The 21,458-nt window shown below is 39.0% G+C and overlaps 2 protein-coding genes and 1 long non-coding RNA gene across 5 annotated transcripts in view; 2 read left to right on the top strand and 1 right to left on the bottom strand.

The window, feature by feature from the left end:
• Positions 1–20,586, top strand: part of kcnc3a (potassium voltage-gated channel, Shaw-related subfamily, member 3a) — a 142,208-nt gene extending 121,622 nt beyond the window's left edge. Inside the window, exon 4 of the mRNA XM_083566924.1 lies at positions 19,998–20,586. Coding sequence (XP_083423050.1) covers positions 19,998–20,113 — 116 coding nt within the window. The 3' untranslated portion in view covers positions 20,114–20,586. The remainder of the gene's footprint in view (positions 1–19,997) is intronic.
• Positions 4,521–6,467, top strand: LOC310740385. Its single transcript, XR_014537622.1, has 2 exons — positions 4,521–5,449; positions 5,784–6,467. It is a non-coding gene; the product is annotated as an uncharacterized lncRNA (long non-coding RNA).
• slc16a6b (solute carrier family 16 member 6b) lies at positions 6,118–14,313 on the bottom strand. 3 transcript variants are annotated; one of them, XM_083566984.1, is made up of 6 exons: positions 14,072–14,313; positions 12,133–12,391; positions 9,988–10,131; positions 8,753–8,881; positions 7,753–8,589; positions 6,118–7,064 (listed from the first exon to the last, which is right to left on the bottom strand). In XM_083566984.1, the coding sequence occupies exons 2-6, from the start codon at positions 12,368–12,370 to the stop codon at positions 6,829–6,831; spliced, it is 1,584 nt and encodes a 527-aa protein (XP_083423110.1). In that variant the 5' UTR covers positions 12,371–12,391; positions 14,072–14,313; the 3' UTR covers positions 6,118–6,828. The 3 variants fall into 3 exon arrangements, with proteins under 3 accessions (XP_083423110.1, XP_083423112.1, XP_083423111.1); XM_083566986.1 differs by having other exon boundaries at positions 12,133–12,387; positions 14,072–14,258; XM_083566985.1 differs by lacking the exon at positions 14,072–14,313 and adding an exon at positions 12,606–13,016.
• Positions 20,587–21,458: the final 872 nt, after the last annotated feature.

The following is a 21,458-nucleotide window of genomic DNA, read 5'->3' as shown; positions in this document are numbered from 1 at the left end:
TGAAGTCAATTAAGAATTATTAAATTAACCTGCCTAAAAATGGCTGGTGTAGGATTTGTTTTTAGCTCAAACTTTTCTGCTGAAAAAAACCCACACAATATGGTCATAATTATAAACAATATAATAATAATAATATAAGATTAAAATGTAAAACTGTAATTTTGTAAACATGTGGGTCTTCAATTGTGGTGATTTGTTGCTTAGTATTGGTGGCATCTGATGCCATTAAGAACCAGCAGATTTTCTGTAATGGTTTCCTTGGTTTGCTGATAATGATTTAATTACCTCATTACACAGCCTCACTAAATCATTGAAACTATTTGTTAATGGTTCTCAGGCCCAATTCAGGCCCAGTTCAATGCTGTATTCTTGCGTTCAGTGCATGTGGCAGTGGTAACTCAGTGGTTAAAATCTTGAAATAATGATTAGCGGGTCATGAGTTTAAATCCCAGTGCGCCACTGCTGAGCACTTAAGCCTCTGCTTTGCTGTATTACATTATATTGATATAAGTCACTCTGGACAAGGGTGTCTGCCAAACACCATACATGCACAGTATAATGTACAGAGTCTGCCAAAAGTATGGAAACACCTGGCCTTTAGTGGTTTTTGAGACACAGGCATGTTCCTTTTGTTTCTATTTAACAAACTCAATAAAAGGAAATTCCCAAACTTGGTAAAGAGGCACCACACAAGAATCATTTAGTAAATGGCTGGAAGAAAGTTCTGTGGAATACAAATAGGACATGTTTGGCTCGAACAGAAGATCTTCTGTAAGACAGAGAACAGGAGAGAACATGTTAGCAGACTGCCCCACTGCCAAAATCAAATATGAAGGTGGAAGCTTAATGGTTTGGAGTTGTTTTGGAGCAGGGAAGGTTGAATATTGGTTGTGGGTGAAAGGAACGAATATGGCAACCATTATTTAATTCAAAACCATGCAATTCTGTCAAACACAAGTAAGTGTTATTTCGAGAGCAATAGTCGTCTGGAGTGATATCTCTCAAGGAATGAACTGCTCAGTGAATCACAAGAAAGAAATCTCCAACTAGTGAAGAACATCTTTGGGGAGTTTTACAAGAAGCACGGCAAAGTATTTCAGCTGAATGTTCGGAGAACCGAAAGTGTACAAAACTGTGATTCATGCTAAGGGAGGATTTTTGCATGGAAATGAAATTAAACATCTGGACAATTATAGATTTGTTTGGTCACAGTCAATCTTCATACCATGAAATGACCGAGTTTATTGCATCGAAACAAATAAGAGCATGAATATGTCTCTCAAAAACCATAAAAGACTCCATGTTTCCGAACCTTCGACCTGCATTAGATGTTTGGTGTGGCCTTCTTACGTTGGTTAATCAAAATCTATTGATTTCTAATGGTATGTGAATTGACAATAAAGTGAGATATTCTATATGGAACAATGACTCACACACATATACACATTTTCACTTCTCTTTTCTTTTTTTACACACACATTTAGAATTACGTTTATAGTTAATTTAGTGTTCCTTTATTTTTCAGTGTATTTCAGTCATTTATATTTTACTGAACATTTTATTGCCTTTTAATAGTCAAAACTATTTAAAGCCTTCGGAACACAAAGCCAGTGATCATTACTGCTCTCGACTGAAATTGAAAAGGATACTGCGTGAGAAACTCAAAAAGGGGATTACAGCTCCTACATTTTGCTCAAATTTATAGCAAAGTCCCAAGTGTTAGTATGTAGCTTGCATTTCCAGTGCCTAGTGCATAAGTGCTTCTATATTCTATTCATAATGCATATACACAGTGGGATGTTATGATGATCAAGCAAACTATCAACACACTGATCAACTCAACTCAACTCAACCACACACTCATATTTCACACATCCACATCTTCCACCCATATTATATTATTATTTTATTATAACTGCATAACTGTGTATATGCTACTTTCTTGGACATCCATTTGACTGTTGCTGTTTGCACGACATTTTGGGTTTACATTTTGTGTTCATTTACAAGTACACACCTGTATCCAGTTCTCTTTTGCACACTGTACTGTATAATATACAGTAAGTTTACTGGCGGCGCTATTTTGTTTTTTGTGTATTTGTCCTACGCTGTCTTGTGTTGTCTTTTTGCACCAGGTTGCACACGATGTGGCGAGGACACATTCATTTAGTCCTCAGCTCTGTGTTCTGTTATGTAGCTTTATGTTGTTTTATGTAGCACCAGGGTTCTGGAGAAACGTTGTCTTATTGACTTCTTGACTTGACTTACCATTGTTACTCTTACTATTTATTAAATTGTCCAAAAAAAAACCCCCAAAAAAACGGCTGTTGAGTAAATTGTACTTTACTATCCCGCTAAATAAGGAAGAAGTCGACACTGATATATCTTTTGCAATAAATCAATTCTAATTTGGACTTTATTGTGAAGCTGTGAGTAGAACAGATTCATAGTTGCGGGTCAGAATGGTTTATTGTAAATGGCCTCTTTAAAAGAATGACTGGCCCCAGTCTGGCCCCCTTAATCGTATAACCCCCGCTATCTACCACACCCACTTCAACTCAGGAAGAGCTGTTAATCAGCTGATTAGATGGAACTGGGGCATTAGGAAAGCAGTAAAGTAGCTTTTTGCTTCTCACACACACATTACAGCACAGTGAAATTCTTTCTTCGCAAATCCCAGCCATGTTAGGAAGTTAGAACGTCAGAGACCAGCTCTGGAGTGACCCCTGCAGCCCAGAGGGTTAAGGGCCTTTCTTAAGGGCCCGAAAGTAGTAGTTTGGCAATTCTGAGGTTTAAATGCCCAAACTTTCATATCAGTATCTCAGAGCTTTATCCACTAAACTACCACCTTCCCCACTGCCTTTGTAGGCAAAAAATAACCCATTCTTTATTCATCTCTCTACAAGTGAATGAAATGGAGAAGCGTGTAGCTTGTGATACTACAGAACAAACTACAGAATGGAATCTCCTGACAGACTTCATCAGAACAAATACTAAAAGGTAAAGAGTCGAGTAAAGTGAACAGGTAAACATTAAGAAATATAAAATGATCAGTACTGGGAAACTGTCTGTTAGGGGGAAAATGGTACATGTTGGATACAAGCTGGCATTCGTATCATCGTTTTTTTAAATATTTGCATCGGTAAAAAAGATTTATTTATATATAATTATTAGTATTAGGGCTATACTTTTATTATTTAGAAAGTGACCAATAATTTGTAGCCAATACTTGATATGTAGATCGATATCTCTTCACTAAACCGTATCTCGAGCGCGTTCTCTCAGCACCGCTGCTGCTACGTGAATATGACGCATCACAACACTACGGAGACCGAGGCGTGTCCTGAGGGTCACATAGAATACAGATTAACATGGCAGAGGTAGAGCTGTAACTTTCTGCAGACACAACGGGAAAATAACGTCTGGTTTTATTTCATCTTTTTCTTTTGTGGAGGCTTGTTTGTGAAAGAAATGAATGTAATGATTCCTAGTCAATTAGAAGGCTGTAAGTGACCGTGCATGATCTGAAGTTTTATCTTCTCTTGTTTAGATTCAATAAACCCATAAAAACTTACACCCTTGGGTAGATTCTTCAGGAGAAAAAATCTAACAGCACAATTTTATGGCAAAACATTTGCATTATATATGTGTATATATATATATATATATATATATATATATATATATATATATATATATATATATATATATATATATATAATTTTTTTTAATCTACTGCAAACTTTACACGAAACTTTAAATTGATTTAATTGCGATTTATTTTATTTATTTATTTTTAATTGAAAACATTTAGACGCTAAAATTATTTTTCATTTATTCGTTTTTTTTTCCTCTCCAGACATCATTCTTATTCTGTCCAGTTCATCTCACCGTAGTGATTGAACACACTGCAAATACTGACAAATGTTTGTGGACACCTGAGCTCCCTTTTGTGCACAGGGACATTGTCATGCGGGAACAGGTTTCATGTCTTCTATCCAAAGACACACGATACAATTGTGTGCCTCCAACTCCAACCAGTTTGGAAAAGTACATTTGGCTGGAAAGGTTTTACCTAGGTTTAACAGAATCAAAACAACCAGCAGGTGGCGCTGACGGACCAAATGCATGTTGCTTATTTAATATTAGTGTAAATCTGTGTATAGTTCTCCTTTATACCTCAGTGCCGGTAAATTCTCCATTCTGAGTTGACCAGATAGTGTTGATTCTGTTCCATAAGTAAGTAAGTAGGTGGAAGCTCAGTGTTTAGGTGATCAGAAGTTTCCGATATCACCAAGCTACTCATTATATTCACATTTATGACATATGGCATTATTTTCTTTACACAATACACACAATTTTAAGTTTCAGTGTGTGTAAATGATCCTTTTGGCCTCTCTGTCTGAAATGTTTTTTTTTTCCTCCACATCCTCATTCCTGACACAGATATGAATTTGATATCAGAAGTATGAACCTTTCCATGACGCCTTTCCAAGTTCTGGGTTATGCGGCTTCCCGTGTGCATATTAGTGCAAAAAAACAAAGACACCCTGTAAAAATAATCAACAGATTTTTATTCCTGTGTAAATATGAATCTTGTTGCAATTCATCTTTTGCAGCATTTCAGAGCATTACTACAATAGGGTTTGGTTTCATTGCACGCAGGTTTCATTATTGTAAACAAAACAAACAAAAAAAATCATTAACAAAGACTGACTTGATGTGATGTAATATATATATATATATATATATATATAAAAAGATTGCAAAACAAACAGTGCAATAAATTATTTAATGATGGCCGAGAAAATCAACGCTGTTCAAGTCATAAAGATTATGTGTGTGAGCGCATCAGAGTTCAAGTCTAAACATCCCTACACCCTAATACAGCTTGAGAGACACATTTCCTCAGCATTAGAGGGCGGGGATTATCGCTATCACATAATCACAGCCGCACTCGATGTCCGATTGTTTCTCGCCCGCAACATCATCTTTGCCAATGGCTGAAAATAAATAAGCATATTAAATGTTGTTCATTTGATTTGTTGTGTTGTAGTGACGCAGGATTCGTTAAGGGAAAAAAAAAGAAAAAAGAGAGAGTTGCTACATTCATTCTTTATCTTTTATGTTTTTCATAACTATGATAACATGGAAGACGTAGCACTGGATCTACCTGGAGTGTAAGAAGATGATGTGGACGAAAACAAAGTACAATCATTTAAAAAAAGTGTAGAGCATTCAAAATGCACACTGTTTCCATTGTAAGTATCGTACTGTGCACCAATCGCAACTGTGGACTGCCAGATCTTCTAAGGCTCATTAGATGTTCCTTAGAAGGTAGAAAATAGCTGTCCTGTAAGGTTTCCTTCTCAGAGAAAGACATCCTGCATATCCGTTCACTACAGTATAAGCTGGAAGGTTATCAGACGTGAATGATGAATGATGTGATGTCGCATATGAATGATGAAGGTCTGGGTCTGACATATGGACTAAGCAACTTCCCAAAACCAGAGGCCATACGAACCCATGGGATACGAACCCAGCCTTGTTATTTTCTCATGATTCTCTTGATTGTATCAGGATATAATCTACTAATCAGAGGGCAGTCCTGCTATCAATGGCGGCTTGCCAATGATGTCCACAGTGTGTGCACACAACACACGCAGAGTTGTGAAAAGACAATAGAAGCCACAAAATTTCAAAATGTCAGAATTATTTATCTATTAAGAAGCGAACAAAGTCATGCAGTGTGTTTTCTTTAAAAAAATCTTTTTTTTTTGTAGTTCAGTGAGTTTGATTCATTACCATGCATCAGGGTAAACTAGAGGTCGACCGATTCACCGGTTTTGCCAATTATTCAGCATCAAAATTGATTGCAGGAAACACCATCTATCGTCAATAATCATACCGATAGTTTTTCCGGGTTGCGTCTGCTCTGGAGAAGGTCTGCTGTCATTATAGAGTGCGATAGCAGCCTCTGGTGGTGAATCACTGATGTCGCATGCTGTTTGTTTTGACACGTCAGACTGCGCGATGTGCCTCATTCAGGTTAGTTCATGATGCATTAACTGAAGTTAACAGATTAAACATTTATAAAAATTTTGCAACAAACGATAGTTGAAAAAACTTTTAAAGCATTTATTCACTTCAGTTAATGTTAAAAATGGACTCTTACTTTAAAGCGTTTCCAGTTCACATAATTACAAACAGTCGTGCTTAAAATGGCCATCTTTTTTAAGTCTTCGTAAAGACTACTGCATTGCAATAAAACTAATTTTTATTTTGCAATAAAGTGCTAACGGTCGAATAAATAGGTTATCGGTAAAATCTGTCGACCTCTAGTTCATACTCTTTCAGAAGCCTGCTGAGAGCAGATTTTTTGACATTTTTATACAAGTGACAGCATAAGAAATACAAATACAGGTTGTTTCTTTGCTTCTGTGACATGTTTTTTTTACATTATTAAAACACTCAATGACGCTTTCATCATTGACAATTGAAGAAGTGTTAGCAAATTTGCCCTCTAATTAGCGTCGTTATGGAGCGGGAAGCAAACGTTGGCGTAAATGAGACGACTCTCATTTGTGTCTCGTGTGTGTAAAACGATGCTAAATGGTAACCTCTGTAACTTGTCACTCACCCATACGGAGATCTTCACAAAGAAAAATATTAAATAAATTTACAAAATAAAAATCAAGAAATGAGAAACAGCAGCATCACCAGCTTGAGGTTTCATTTGGTCACACACACAAAATAAACATCTGTAACGTATGTTTTGGGGTGGATTGTTCAAGTTTTGTGCGTGTCGTGTTTGTGTACGCTTGCGTCTCAGACTTGGGTGGTGTTCCTTGTCTCCTCGCTGCCCTCCAGAATGATGTCTACTTCCAGGAAGTCATCTGGAACAACCTGCTGTTCCTGTTTCACACACTTCCTGTCCTTCTTGCAGCATTTCCAGCCGGTTTTAGCCGGTCGCACCAGCGAGAGGAATAAAGCGCCAACACACACCCCGGCCGAGCTGAAGTAAAAGGCATAGCCGTAATCCGTCGTCATGTCCACAAACACGCCTGCAAAATCAAACACACACTTTCGGTAAAAAAGGCACTTGAATATACACACACACATACACACACACACACACACACACACACGCTGTGTGTTTAAAAGTATTGGGACTGAGCACACAATTGTAAAGGAGTATTATTTTCACTTGAACTAGGAGACCCAATCCTGTTCCAGCATGACAATGCCCCTGACATGTGGGTTGGAGTGGAAGATCTTCTATCGGGCTCTGAACTTAACCCTATTAAACAGGGTTAAGTTCACCCAAGCTCCACATGAAAAAATCTAGTGGAACATCTTTTAAGAAGGGTGGAGCTTATAATAGCAAATGGAGACTAAATGTGAAAAAGGATGTTCAAAAAGGAGCACATAGCAATCTTATGGTCAGGGGTTCACAAACATTTGTGCATATAGTGCACCATATATAAGTCTATCAGGAAAAATCCATACTGATAGTTTTTCCGGGTTGCGTCTGTGCTGGAGAAATTCCCCTGTCATTATACAGTACGAGATCGGCCTCTAGAGGCGAATCGCTGGTAATAGGCAAGTACTATCCACCCTAGCTATCGGTAACGGTCGTCCTTTAGTTTGAAGTGAACTTCTTTAGGCTTATAAAGATTTCTGTTGGTCCCTTTTTGATATAAGAGATTAGATAATTAATTTTTACTCATCTGTACATCATACAGTGTTTACCTGCGAGTGGAGGACCGGCGAGGCCGGCAAAGCTCTGGATAAAGATGTAAATTCCGGCACCCATTGCCATCCTCTCCACGCCTAGAACGTCGGCTTCGGCCAGCATGGGGATGTGCGTGGAGGCGACAGTCCCGAACAGGAAGCCGCATATGGCGGCGCAGAAAGCGAGTGTCCAGAACTGTGACGAAGCAGCAGGGAAGATGGCGAGCACCAGGCTCAGTAGTACCGTGCAGATCAGCAGGATGTAGATTTTGCGGATGGGCTTGCGGGTCATCAGTGACCCGATTGACAGGCGGCCGATAACCTCTGCCGCAGCCATGATGGAGAGCATGTAGGTGGCCTGGCTGCGCTGCACGCCGCACGTCACGCTTAGCTCGATCAAGTAGAGCTGCGGCGCAAAGAAACCCAGCGTGGCGAAGAGCCCGAAGAGGGAGTAACAAATAAAGCTGGCTTCTTTCAGAGGTGACAAGTCGAGACTTTTTCCTTTTATCGTCTCTTTTTTCAGAGGAATGTATGCCAGTTCCCGGTCATAATCTTCTCTTTTTTCTGCCGTTTTTGAGATTCCGGACTGGGACGTGTTCGGCTCCAGCGAGGAGATGGACTGAACCCCGGAATCCACGGAGCTCAGGGACGTGTGTGTCAACTCGTTCTCCTTCTCGTATTTGTCCTCTGGGATTTTCTTAAGGGGAGTCCGAGAACCTTCTTCTTCCTCGGCACATTTGGGCAGGATGATGATTGGACTGAGCAGGGCTCCACAGCCGATCACAATCGACTGTAGGAGCCCAATGACAATCATGCAGTTTCGCCAGCCGACATGGTCTTTCAAAACGCTGAAGGCTGAAATAATGAGAAGGATGATGATGATGATGAAGGCAAACATTTTAACAGTGAAGTAGATTTTATGGTCATTACGGCAGTATGCTATTTTGTATATGTCTTCGAAATAAAAAGAAAAGACTAAAAATGGCAATTTCTACTGAACACGGAGAGCGCTCGTTACCTGGGGCGAGGGCGAAAAGCGAGAAACACTCTCCGGTGGAGGCGATGGAGGTGACGAGTGACCTGCGCTTGTCGAAGTACTGCGAGAGGATGGTGATGGTGGGCAGGAAAGACAGGCAGCACCCAAAGCCTGAAATAAAACAGCACAAAGGAAGAGTAACAGGCGCTCGTGCGCGGGGCTCAGGTCACGATAACCCGCTCGGCCTCTGGCTGGCGTCGGAGACTGGGCTGAAAGAAAACTGCAATTAAGAGAGACAAACAACAAAAAAAAATAAGAAAGAGAGAAGAGAAGAAAGAGGAGAAAAAGAAAAGTGTTGCATTAGGGAAGGGTTTGTGTTGAGCTCAAACTAAAGTGTTCTGATCGTCGGGGGGGGAAGCGAGCGGCAGAAAACAGGACAAAAAACGCTTGCTGTTTGCTATTATACACACTTCTGAGGAGATCCACAAATCTGATCACTCACAGATGGTGGCGTATTAGCAAATCAGCGCTCAGCAAAACATTTTACACCAGCTGCAGCATTGAATCAAGGCGACTATATCGTTTGGTATCGATGTCTTTCTGAGGTAAAAGAGCAGATTTTATTCCTCTATTCACAAATTGGTTAATTCACCGATTTCAACCCATGTCCTTTTCTTAGAATGGTTTATTCCATTGATACCTTATATGGACACCTAACCTTTCCCAACACATGTGGTTCTTCCCCAAACTGTTACCACAAAGTTGATGTCTTTAAATGTAGTAGTTTCCCTTCATGTGAACTAAGACACCCAAACACTACAACCCATATAGATTTATGGGTTGGAGTGGAAGATCTACTGCTATAGAGTTCCGACCCTAATGAACATGATGAATGTGAACACTGACTGGCCTCCTCACCATTACTTCACTTTACTAACGCCCTTGTAGATGAATGAACACAAATCTCCACAAAATCCAGTGGAACATCTTAGCGGAAGAGTGGAGGTTTTTATAACAGAGAATGGAGATGTTCACGAACCAAACTTATGCTTAGGTGTCTACAAACTATGTTCCCTATAGTGTATGCCGGTATACTGTATTGTATAAATAGGGTTTTCCCATTGATTCAATGAATTTGTTTAGGTTTGAAACAGATGTCAACTTGATTTAATGCTCCTGGACTCATCCTGCACCTGTATGAACACACTAACACACACACACACACACACACACACACACACACACACTCATACAAATGCCTAGAAAAGCACAAGTACCTGAAATAAGGCCTGTGGTGATGTACATCTGAGAAACGGATGTGGTGAAGGCGGTGGTGATGGTACCCAAACTGAGCAGGAAACCACCAACCATCACGACCGGCCGGAATCCGAACCGGTTACAGAGCACCGAGGATAAAGGAGCTGTAAACACAACCACACACACAGAATTAACACGTAGAATAGCGCTTTTAACATCAGACATTGTCTCAAAGCAGATTTGCAGAGATAAAATGTGGCGTCAGTTCGCCTCTAGAGGCCACTGTCGTAATGAAAGTGGCCCGGGAGCCGGAAAAACTATTGAGTCTGATTTCTTTCCCGATAACCGATCCCAGCAAACAACATTCGGTGCCTTCGACCTCTATGAAGTTGTATAAAAATGTTTATTAGTTTAGTGCCTATAAGTTTAAGTCCCCAATGATTGAGCCAGTGGCGACTGTGGTGAAAAAAAACTCCCTTAGATGGCATGAGGAAGAAACCTTGAGGGAATCCATCCAAATGTTCATTCATTGCAGTTTTATCATGGTTGAGGTGTGCATTGTTGGTCCTGAGCCATTGTAATAAGACTGTTGATATTAATTACAATCCAAATCTATCCTCAGGTAATGACAAAGCAAATAACACATGGAACTACGAGGCTGAGATTCAGATCTGCCCCTAAAGAGATTCAGATCTGCTCTTACATGCAACAAACCATGACACAGCACATTTCTTTTTCCAGAGTGTTTGCCTCGTTCACCTTCTGATTCAAAAGAGAACTCCTACACACACACACCAAACTCACCAGGGGCTCAGCAAACATGCACCACTTTCTCATAATGACTCACAGGAGACTGCAGCCATGCATAAGTGCCATTAATAAGTGCATTCAGGCTTTAAGAGCGTTTCCATACACACAGTGCTCTTTATTTTATTAACAAGGTTCACACAAGTGCTGCTACTCACAATGAGTCTCAAGGCAGACGAAGAGCAAACAAGAGCTTAAGAACAACGGAATGCTTTCTGGGCACTTTTTTTCTGGACGACAAATTTGTTTCTAAATCATCATCCGGCCAAAAATAAATCACAAAAATGAACCCAAACTTTTTTTTTTTTAAGTCTTATATTTTTTTGGATTCCCTGGAACTGATTCTTGATTTTATGGAAGTCCATTTCCACCACTTAAAAAATATTGGTTCGCCTAATTACATTTATCGCGATTCCGACTTTATTTCTCGCAATTCCGACTTTTTTTCCCCGACAATTCCAACTTCATTTTTAGCCAATCAGGCAGTGTCACCCCCTTTATAGTGCCTCTTCCAGTAACAAGCATCATGTGGCATCTCTGATCACTGGAGAGAATTCGGAAAAAGTTAAAGAACTTGTAATAAAGTCGGAATTGTTCCCAAAAAAAAAAAATCCCAAAAGTATTATTTTAATAAATATATATCTGATTTTATCTGATTTTATTTATCTATTTTAATTAAACAAAAATCTGCTTCTTTTTTTTTTTTTTTATTGTTGAAAAAAAAAAATTTACCCTTCAAAAAATAAATAAAAAAATATTTCTTTAAAATTTACAGCATTCCTAAAATGTTTCTTAAAAATTCCTAAAACAACTAAATATTTCCATTATATGTTCTACTGCTCGTAAAATTTTGTCCTCACACAGATTTATGAATTGTTGAATGCAACAGTCCTGTTTTTCCCTAAAAATGTTGCATTAAATATAGTATATTTCAATTGAAATTTTTAAAGATTTTTTTAACCCTAAATCCGAGGTCCCCCAGTACCGGGCCATGGAAAAGCTGCTCCCACGTGGCAAGATATTTCTGGGGAAAATGTCTATAGATGTGTCTATAGATGTGTGTCTATAGATGTATGATGTGTGTGTTAAGAGCCGATATCCAAATTTCAGGAAACATCACGTCCACGCTTGGAACAGGTTCAACTACTTATTATAATGAGTGTCATATTCCTCAACATTCCTCAACAGTTTCTTTATGTCCCCTAACTGAACTGGTCCATTGTAATAATTTGAGACCTAATTTTTTTTCTCAGTAATTAGTTTGTTCCTGAAGCATCTCCTTGACCAGCATTTTCCTACAAAAAAAAACAAAACAAAAAAAACAAGAAGATGAGAATGGTCTCAGCCAGGGGTCTAACCTAAGAAGGACATGACGAACACGCAGATGGAGATGATCCAAGACACGCGGCTGTTTGACTCTTCGAAATGGTTGGTGAGATCCTGCAGAAAGATGCAGAAGATCTTGATGATGCCGAAGGTGAAAACCTCCACCAAAAAGAAGGCTACGGCCACGACCCATCCCCAACCTCCTTCCGGAACCTGGGAGTAAACATTGGGCTTCATGAAGCCGTGCAGCTTTAGCATCAACCCCATCATTGTGGACTCGTCACGTCCTGTCTGGGAAAGGGACAGGAAAACGTGTATGGGTTAGTCAGCGAAGAGTGAACAAATAACTTCATACACAGACAGACAGACAGACAGACAGACAGACAGACAGACAGACAGACAGATAGATAGATGTAGATAGATTGACTGGATAGAGTAGATAGACTAACGCCGACAACCAGTCTCTGAACATCCACAAAACCAAAGAGATGGTTGTTGACTTTACACAGAGCAGCTATTCTCCACTGATCATCGATGGATCCACCGTTGTGATCATCACGAGCACCAAATTCCCGTGTACATCTGGCTGAGAACTTCACCTGGTCACTCAACACCAGCTCAATCACCAAGAAAGATCAGCAACACCTCTCCTTCATGAGAAGGCTGAGGAAAGCACATCTCCCTCCACCCATCCTGACCATGTTCTACAGAGAAACCATTGAGAGCATCCTGAGCAGCTGCATCACTGCCTGGTTTGGGAACTGCATCGCCTCGGATCGCAAGACCCTACAGAGGAAAGTGAGGACGGCCGAGAAGATCATCAGAGTCTCTCTGCCCTCGATCATGGACATTTTACACCACACGCTGCGCAACATCCGCAACCCCCACACACCCCTCACACACACACACACACACACACACACACACACACACCCTCATACACACTCCTCACTCTCCTACCATAAGGACAGAGGTTCTAAAGCTTTCCAAATTTTTTCAGGAAACACTAAAACCGTGCGCCCTTCATGCTAATGCTCCAAACCGACCGAGATCAAAAGCAATAGTAACAAACTAAGTAAACACGCCCGGTTTCCACGGCAACCACATTTCTGTCAGTTCTGAGCCCGTGATCATGAATATTCATAAGTCGAACCCGCCCCCTGCTGCTCGCTACGGAGATGAACATGGGGTGGGGGGGTATTACGTCACAGTTGGGCGTGGTTTACGCCAGACACGGCCGTTAGTTTCAGGAAACTCTTTTTTTTTTTTTTTTTTGTGAACTTCTCACTTCCTGCCTGTCAAATCCTTCGTTATTCAATAATGACATATACATACATACATACATACATACATACATATATATATATATATATATATATATACATACATATATATATATATATATATATATATATATTACAAACATTTGATATGATCTGTTTTTTCTCTTCACTTCATGGTGCATCAGCATTATTTTACTGCACAGCAATGCGGAACGCACGAACCGAAAACCGGCTCCAACCAGTTACTACACAATTGTTTTGTTAGAATATAGGAATATGAGGTATAATAAAGGAAATACACGCACATGTCCTCCAAATGCAAATAAGGGACATATAATTAAAATATTTCTTTGAGCAGCAAAAAAAATGTTTTACCAGAAATATACCGGAGATATACCAGAAATATAAATATTGGATTAAATTTACTTACCGGAAAAAATAAAAAGAAATCAAAAACGTGAAAAATATTCGCTTGAAAATAAATAAAAGGCCCCAAACTCTCTTCCTATCAGCACCCCGAAGAGCATCTTAAGGTTCCGTGTCTACAGATACTTTCTCCTACTGAAGACTTCAAATGTGGATTATTTTGCTTCTTTCTTTCTTTTCTCTTTTCTTTATTTGGGGATGATAAAAGGAGCGCGTGCGGATCCCGTATGATCCAGCCGCTTTCGGAGGAAAAAAAACTCACCGGCGCTCGCGTGCTCTAAATCAACCGGAACTCCGTTCCTATCGCGAGCATCACCTTTGTAACCGGCCGGTCCTCGTGCTTCTCTCGTTCTCCACCTCCCCTGTCCCTGTCCCTGTTCCTCTCCCTCAATCTCTATCTCCCTCTATCCCCTTTCTCTATCCCTCTTTCTCTTCCTTTGCAATTGTTTTATATACCGGCTCGAGCCGGTATGGGGCACGCGCGCGCGTGCATGTGTGTTCTCTGACAGTGCGCGTTCCCGTGTCGCACTACATACTGAAAATCCCATATAATATATATATAGGATTTACAGTATATATATATATATATATATATATATATATATATATATATATATATATATATATATTATATGGGATTTACAGTATATATATATATATATATATATATATATATATATATATATATATATATATATATACATATATATATATATATTACTCACACTGTCTATACTGTCTCATATTGTCTTGTTTTGTCTGTTTTGTCATGTATAGGTTTAATTTATGTCTGTACTTTTGAGAGTCACAAACATCTGAAACCAAATTCCTTGTGTGTGGCCAATAAACCTGATTCTGATATATATATATATATATATATATATATATATATATATATATATATATATATATATATATATATATATATATATATATATATATATATAATAGTATAGTATAATATGTATATGTACACCTTCTCTGCTGGCCTAAACACTATCAGAAGCACTGACCTGCATTTACAACCTAAATTCTAATATTTGTTCCATGATATTATATATATTTATTCCCAACAGTTTATTATCTTTATTGCGTAGTGTTTCTCTTGACTGCACTGCTTCCAGTACGTGTATGTGGATGTTATATTTTTTTATCCATTCAGATTTCAGCCTCTATGTGCTGCCATGTCAATCTAATCTACCCAGGGCCTTCAGAATCAGTAGTGTCGGCCTTTTTACCATAGTCTATATCAGCAATGGGGCTGTTTTATTAACCAATCAGATGTCAAATTCGCCTCACAGAACCAGCTAGCTGTGCCAGAATAGCTCTGCACACGTTAATACATCTGAGTTAGACTTGTTTATGCCCACGATGGCTGACAGGGGAAGACTTTGTCATTATGGGGTGCTGAGTGTAGATTAATGACCCAAAAATGTAATCAAATGATTGTAGCATACGACTGCAACATACAACATTGGGCATATGAATATAAATATTAATAAACCAATTCCTCATTTATATCCCCCCTCCCTTTCCTCCCCTGCCCTCCTCTCAAAGGCAACTCAGGTTCACCCAGGTTCAACCAGGTTCTTAGTATCCACTGTATATTATTTATAAGCACTTTTGCATTGCAGGAAAATGTGTTTATGTGAACATTTAATATGAGTATGCGTGTGTTTAAAGAATAAATATTAAATATATTTTTCAAAAACTTTGTGCATTCAGCCAGAACTTTTGCGACCTTCTATACTGTTATTTAGCTATGTATATAGCTATGTATATATATGTATATTTTATGTATATATTTTTTGTAATTAAATAAAATAATAGAGCCTTTATACATAATAATTTATACATAATAATTGTATTGATTTGATTTGATTTGATAATAAAGGTTGTATACTAGAAGGAAAGAATGTAAAGGTACTGGAAAGATAAAAAATAATAAATAAATGAATGTGCATGAAAACCTATATATATATATATATATTTTTTATTATTATTTTATTTTCATTTATTTATTTTTATGCACGCATGCTCTTGTGTTTCTTGTGTTGCGTCGGAGCGCGCGTTAGGCATCGTACCGGGCAGAACAGGTTTATTCCGGTTTATTCTGCCACATGACTGCAGAGATACGACGCAGCGATCTTATTCAACACACCCGCTCCTGCTCCCGACACCGTGTGTGTGTGTGTGTGTGTGTGTGTGTTGACTTTGTTCGATTGCAATTGCACACTTGTCTCATAGAACCGACGCTTAAACGCGTTATTGCGGTGTTTGACGTCACGCGCATGCGCACTCGGCTCCCTCACACTCTCAGGGTTGATAAGGACTTATCAGCAGTTTCACAAGAACGCCCTGTTCCCTACTGTTTTGTCTTATTTAACAACTGAGGAACACCGAGGACACATTTTCCACGAATGCTCTTGATTACAAGAACTTCACTTTAAACTTCACATTGAACTTCACTTCCTTAATTACAAAAGTATTTTTACAATTAAATTCAATAAATTTGTATTTGTATTGTGCTTTTAACAATGAACAATGACTCTTCATGGTTCTTTATAAGTGTAAGTTTGTCTCTGATGAGTGAACTCTGAACTAATTTCATAAGGAAGAAACCTTGAGAGGAAAAGAGTGAACCCATCCTCATCTGGGTTTCTTACAGCTAAACAATGTTGAGGTGTGCAGTGATGGTGTTCAGATGCAAACTGTAGTCCTGAGTCAGTGTAGCAGACATGTTGACTCCATAATTTCCTGGATCCAGAGAACGTTGATGCGAAACCATCAACAGCTGCACAGAGTCGCATCCATTCCAGAGGCAGGCCGGGACAAAGTGGGCAGATCCAAGGAGAGGAGCAGGAACATTGGTCACTGGTGCCTCGGTAGCATGTTTAACTCAACCGAGAGAGAAAGAAAGAAAGAGAGAGAGAAGAGGGATGACAGAAAGAGGAGGATATGGTTTATTATGTGTCCTTATTGTTGTATGAAAGTTAAGGACACTGTGAAGTTGGGACTTCGGCAAGACTTGCTATGGCAGCAGAACTAAAAGGAAGAACCAGAAGGTTACTCAGACATGAGGGATCTCTGGGATAAGAGACGACCCACCACACCACCGTCAACAAAGCTGAGTGAACGTGTGAGGTTGAGGGGACGACAGCATACAAATATCCCAGTTCACCAAACACTCTATATCCATGATCTTTCCAGATCTGTTTCTTTACCCAAGAAACTCTACAGAAGGTTTGACTAAAAAAATATGTTTTCAGCCTCGACTTGAACACTGAGACTGTGTCTGAGTCCCAAACACTAATTGGAAGGCTGTTTCATAACTGTGGGGTTTAAAAGAGAAAGATCTGCCCCCTGATCTAGTCTTCATTTTTTGAGGTACCAACAAATAGCCTGTACCTTTTGATCTAAGTAGGCATTAGGGATCATAAGTGTTATAAAACTAGTTTTGAAACCTTTTGATACCACCTCATATACAATTTAGCAGATGAGAGTCCTTGCCTGCTCAAGGGTCCAGCGGTGGCAACTTGGTAGTAGAGTCCTGCAAGGGACGAATTTTTCAGTCCCACTCTCGCAAAAATATGCTATTTACTGACTGCTTCTTCCTGCTACTCAGCTTTTTTTGTTTTACTTGCATTTTGAATATGAATCAAATAAAAGCAGAAAATAAACAAAAAGATTTTTTTTTTATTTGAGACATGGACATGAACGTGGAATTTTTCAGGACATAGAACATCAGCTAAAATTATATAAAAATACGTTGTTTTATCCCATGCCGCACTCGTTTTTTCGGTACTCCTGCAATAGTGGAGGAGAGTGCTATTTTGTGGTGCTGGGATTTGACCTCACAACCTTCGCAATCAGAAGCCCAACATCTTAACCACTGAACTATCATTTCCCTGTGTAGTGTATGGTCGTTCAGTTTACTCTATAGGAAGAAGGGAAAGAAAAGGAGTGAACGGATTCGGATCCTGACGTTAAAGATCAGAGACTGTCATGGACTATTTCATCTTATTTGTTACCCCTACGTCATATTAACGTTGTGTGTATCGTGAAACAGTCAATTATATGTAATTAACACAATTTGTTTATTTTCATATAGAAATACATTCAATATAAGAAATAATTAAGAAATGATGCTACCACCCCCATGCTTCACAGTAGGGATGGTGTTCTTGGGATGGTACTCATCATTCCAAACACGTTTAGTGGAATTATGACCCAAAAGTTCTATTTTGGTCTCATCTGACCACATGACTTTCTCTCATGACTCCTCTGGATCATCCAAATGGTCATTGGCAAACTTAAGACGTGCCCGGACATGTGCTGGTTTAAGCAGGGGAACCTTCCGTGCCATGCATGATTTCAAACCATGACGTCTTAGTGTATTACCAACAGTAACCTTGGAAACGGTGGTCCCAGCTTTTATTCAGGTCATTGACCAGCTCCTCCCGTGTAGTTCTGGGCTGATTTCTCACCTTCCTTAGGATTATTGAGACCCCACGAGGCAAGATCTTGCATGGAGCCCCAGTCCGAGGGAGATTGACAGTCATGTTTAGCTTTTTCCATTTTCTAATGATTGCTCCAACAGTGGACCTTTTTTCACCAAGCTGCTTGGCAATTTCCCCGTAGCCCTTTCCAGCCTTGTGGAGGTGTAAAATTTTGTCTCTAGTGTCTTTGGACAGCTCTTTGGTCTTGGCCATGTTAGTAGTTGGATTCTTACTGATTGTATGGGGTGGACAGGTGTCTTTATGCAGTTAACGACCTCAAACAGGTGCATCTAATTTAGGATAATAAATGTAGTGGAGGTGGACATTTTAAAGGCAGACTAACAGGTCTTTGAGGGTCAGAATTCTAGCTGATAGACAGGTGTTCAAATACTTATTTGCAGCTGTATCATACAAATAAATAGTTTAAAATTCATATTTTGTGATTTCTGGATTTTATTTTTTAGATTATGTCTCTCACAGTGGACATGCACCTACGATGACAATTTCAGACCCCTCCATGATTTCTAAGTGGGAGAACTTGCAAAATAGCAGGGTGTTCAAATACTTATTTTCCTCACTGTATATATATACATATATATATACATATAGATAGATAGATAGATAGATAGATAGATAGATAGATAGATAGATAGATAGATAGATAGATAGATAGATAGATAGATAGATAGATAGATAGATAGATAGATAGATAGATAGATAGTGAAGTTTGTTATTGTATTTTGTATGTAATTTGTGTAGTGTCTCTCATGTTGTTCTCATGCTGCATTTTCTCACTTAATTATACCTGTTCAAGTTGTACAGGACATAAGAGGGAGGCGTCAAATGAGAAGTTTACTCAATTAAAGTGGCGCAACAGCTAAAAAAGTGAAATGTACACCATGTCCCTCTGAATTTGAAATGCATTACATTTCTGGCATTTAGAAGATGCCATCATTAGAAGATGCATTCACAATTATCTCGTTTATACAACTGAGCAGTTGAAAATTAAAGTCCTCTGTTTCTGAGTCACTTGTTCACTAAACCCTTTATTTATTCAGGGCATTTGGTATAGACACCTTTATCCGAAACAACTTACATTTTTTTTATTTATACAAGTAAACAGTTGAGGGTTAAGGGCCTTGCTCAAGTGGTAGCAGTTGCAGCTTGGTGGTGCTTGGATTGGAACTCGCAACCTTCGTATCAGACAGACAACATCTTAACCACTGAGCTACAACTACAACCAAGTGATTTGGGTAACAATATTGCTCCAATTAGACGTTTTATTTTTTGAATACAAAGTTCCAATATGTTTAAACTTCAGCAGGCAGAATCCTGAATAGGGTGGAGACTAGCAATCACATTATTTAGGAATTCTTACATTAGCTTTCGGTCAAAACCCAAAATATGACCCAAGTTTTTCTCACTCAGGTGTTTAAGTTGTTGTTGTTGTTATCCTCAGGCTTCTTATAGGCTTTATGGGTAATAAGACTTGCTTTACATGGTTTGGAGTGGAAGATCTTCTGCTATAGAGCTTTGATTCTCGAACCTATTGAACACCTTTGGGATGATTATTTTTATTTTAAATGTACCCCAGGCCTCCTCACCACACCTACATCAGTACCTGCTTTTACTAACACTCTTGTGGCCAAATAATTCTTACACAAATCTCCACAAGCAGGAGATTACTAGGAGACCCAAACCTGTTCCAGCATGACAATTTCTCTGTGCACAAAGCAAACTCCTTAAAGATATTCTGTACATTCATTGGACTTGAAGATGTTGAGTGGCCTGCTATAGAGTTCTGACTTCATTTAGTTTCTGTTCGGCTGGACTGTGAGTCAATGTTTATTCGGGTGATAATGATGATGATGCAATGGTGTGTTGTGTAATAGGGACTCTGGTGCAATCTTGAAGAAGTGACCCTGACCTCCGAGTGAATGTTCTGACACTTCTTGGATATTTTTAAGGAAGTTTCACAGACAGATGGTTATTTCAAATCTTGGGTTATTAATTTTATTGGTATAATGTGTATATTGCAATAGTTTTTGGTAAACCTGAAGGCTTTGAATAAATATAAGGGCCTGTCTTTAAAGAAACATGAGTGACCCAGATGTTTGTAGCGGTTCAGTCCATCACCTGGGTGCAAAACATAGAAGTGAGATACTGTTTATATGATATCTCTAGGGAATGAGTGTGAAGTCAGGCCATGGTAGTCACTTAAAAGGAATGTAATACAGAGGGTGTGAGGAGTTCAATGAAGGTCAATGATTTATAGAGAAAAACGAATCAAAAGTCTAATTACACATGGATTTGTAAACATGTTCAGACCAAATTTTTTGGAAAAATGTGAAAAATGTTTCACAGCAGAGGTCAACCTTGCCTGGTGTGGATGAAGTATTCATTCCAAACAAGCAGGACCTGGTTTTAACCTGTGAAATAAGTCTTTAATTAAATATTAAATGAGCCTCCAATTAAGCAAAATCTCCACCTAGCATTAGAATAAACAAGCCAACCACAAGCTATCATTAATGTAACCAGGCGAGCAATAAGCTGATATTAGATTAAACAAGCTAACATCAAACTGGAATTGGAGTAAGTAGGCTAACTAGCATTAGAGTAAATAGTGACAACTACGCTATATGGACAAGTGTTGGTACACCTGACTTTTCCAAGTCAAGTCAAGTCAAGTTTATTTCTATAGCGCTTTTCACAACGGACATTGTCTCACTTTTCCAGCCATATGTGATTCTTCCCCAAACTGTAACCAAAAATCTGGAGGCACACAATTGTATATAGTACGTCGTAATAGGACGTCTTTGTATGTGCTAGCATGAAATTTTTGTTTCATTTAAACTAGAAGAAGCCAAAACCTGATCCAGTATGGCAAAGCCTCTGTGCACAAAGCCAACTCCATGCAGATACACTTTACATAGGTTAGAGAGGAAGATCTCCTGCTATAGAGCTCCAACCCTATTAAACACCTTTGGCATGAACGCTGACTGCACCCCAGGCTTCCTCACCTCACCCACATCAGTACCTGCAGGGAATTAGAACAGCAAATGGGGACTAAATGTGGAACCACAAACAAGCATTAGAGTAAACAAGCTAACAACAAGCAAGCATTAGGCAACAAACTACCAGAACTACTCG

This window comes from Silurus aristotelis, assembly GCF_946808225.1.
Source record: "Silurus aristotelis genome assembly, chromosome: 17".
Taxonomy (NCBI): domain Eukaryota; kingdom Metazoa; phylum Chordata; class Actinopteri; order Siluriformes; family Siluridae; genus Silurus; species Silurus aristotelis.
This window is presented reverse-complemented; position numbering and strand designations above follow the sequence as displayed.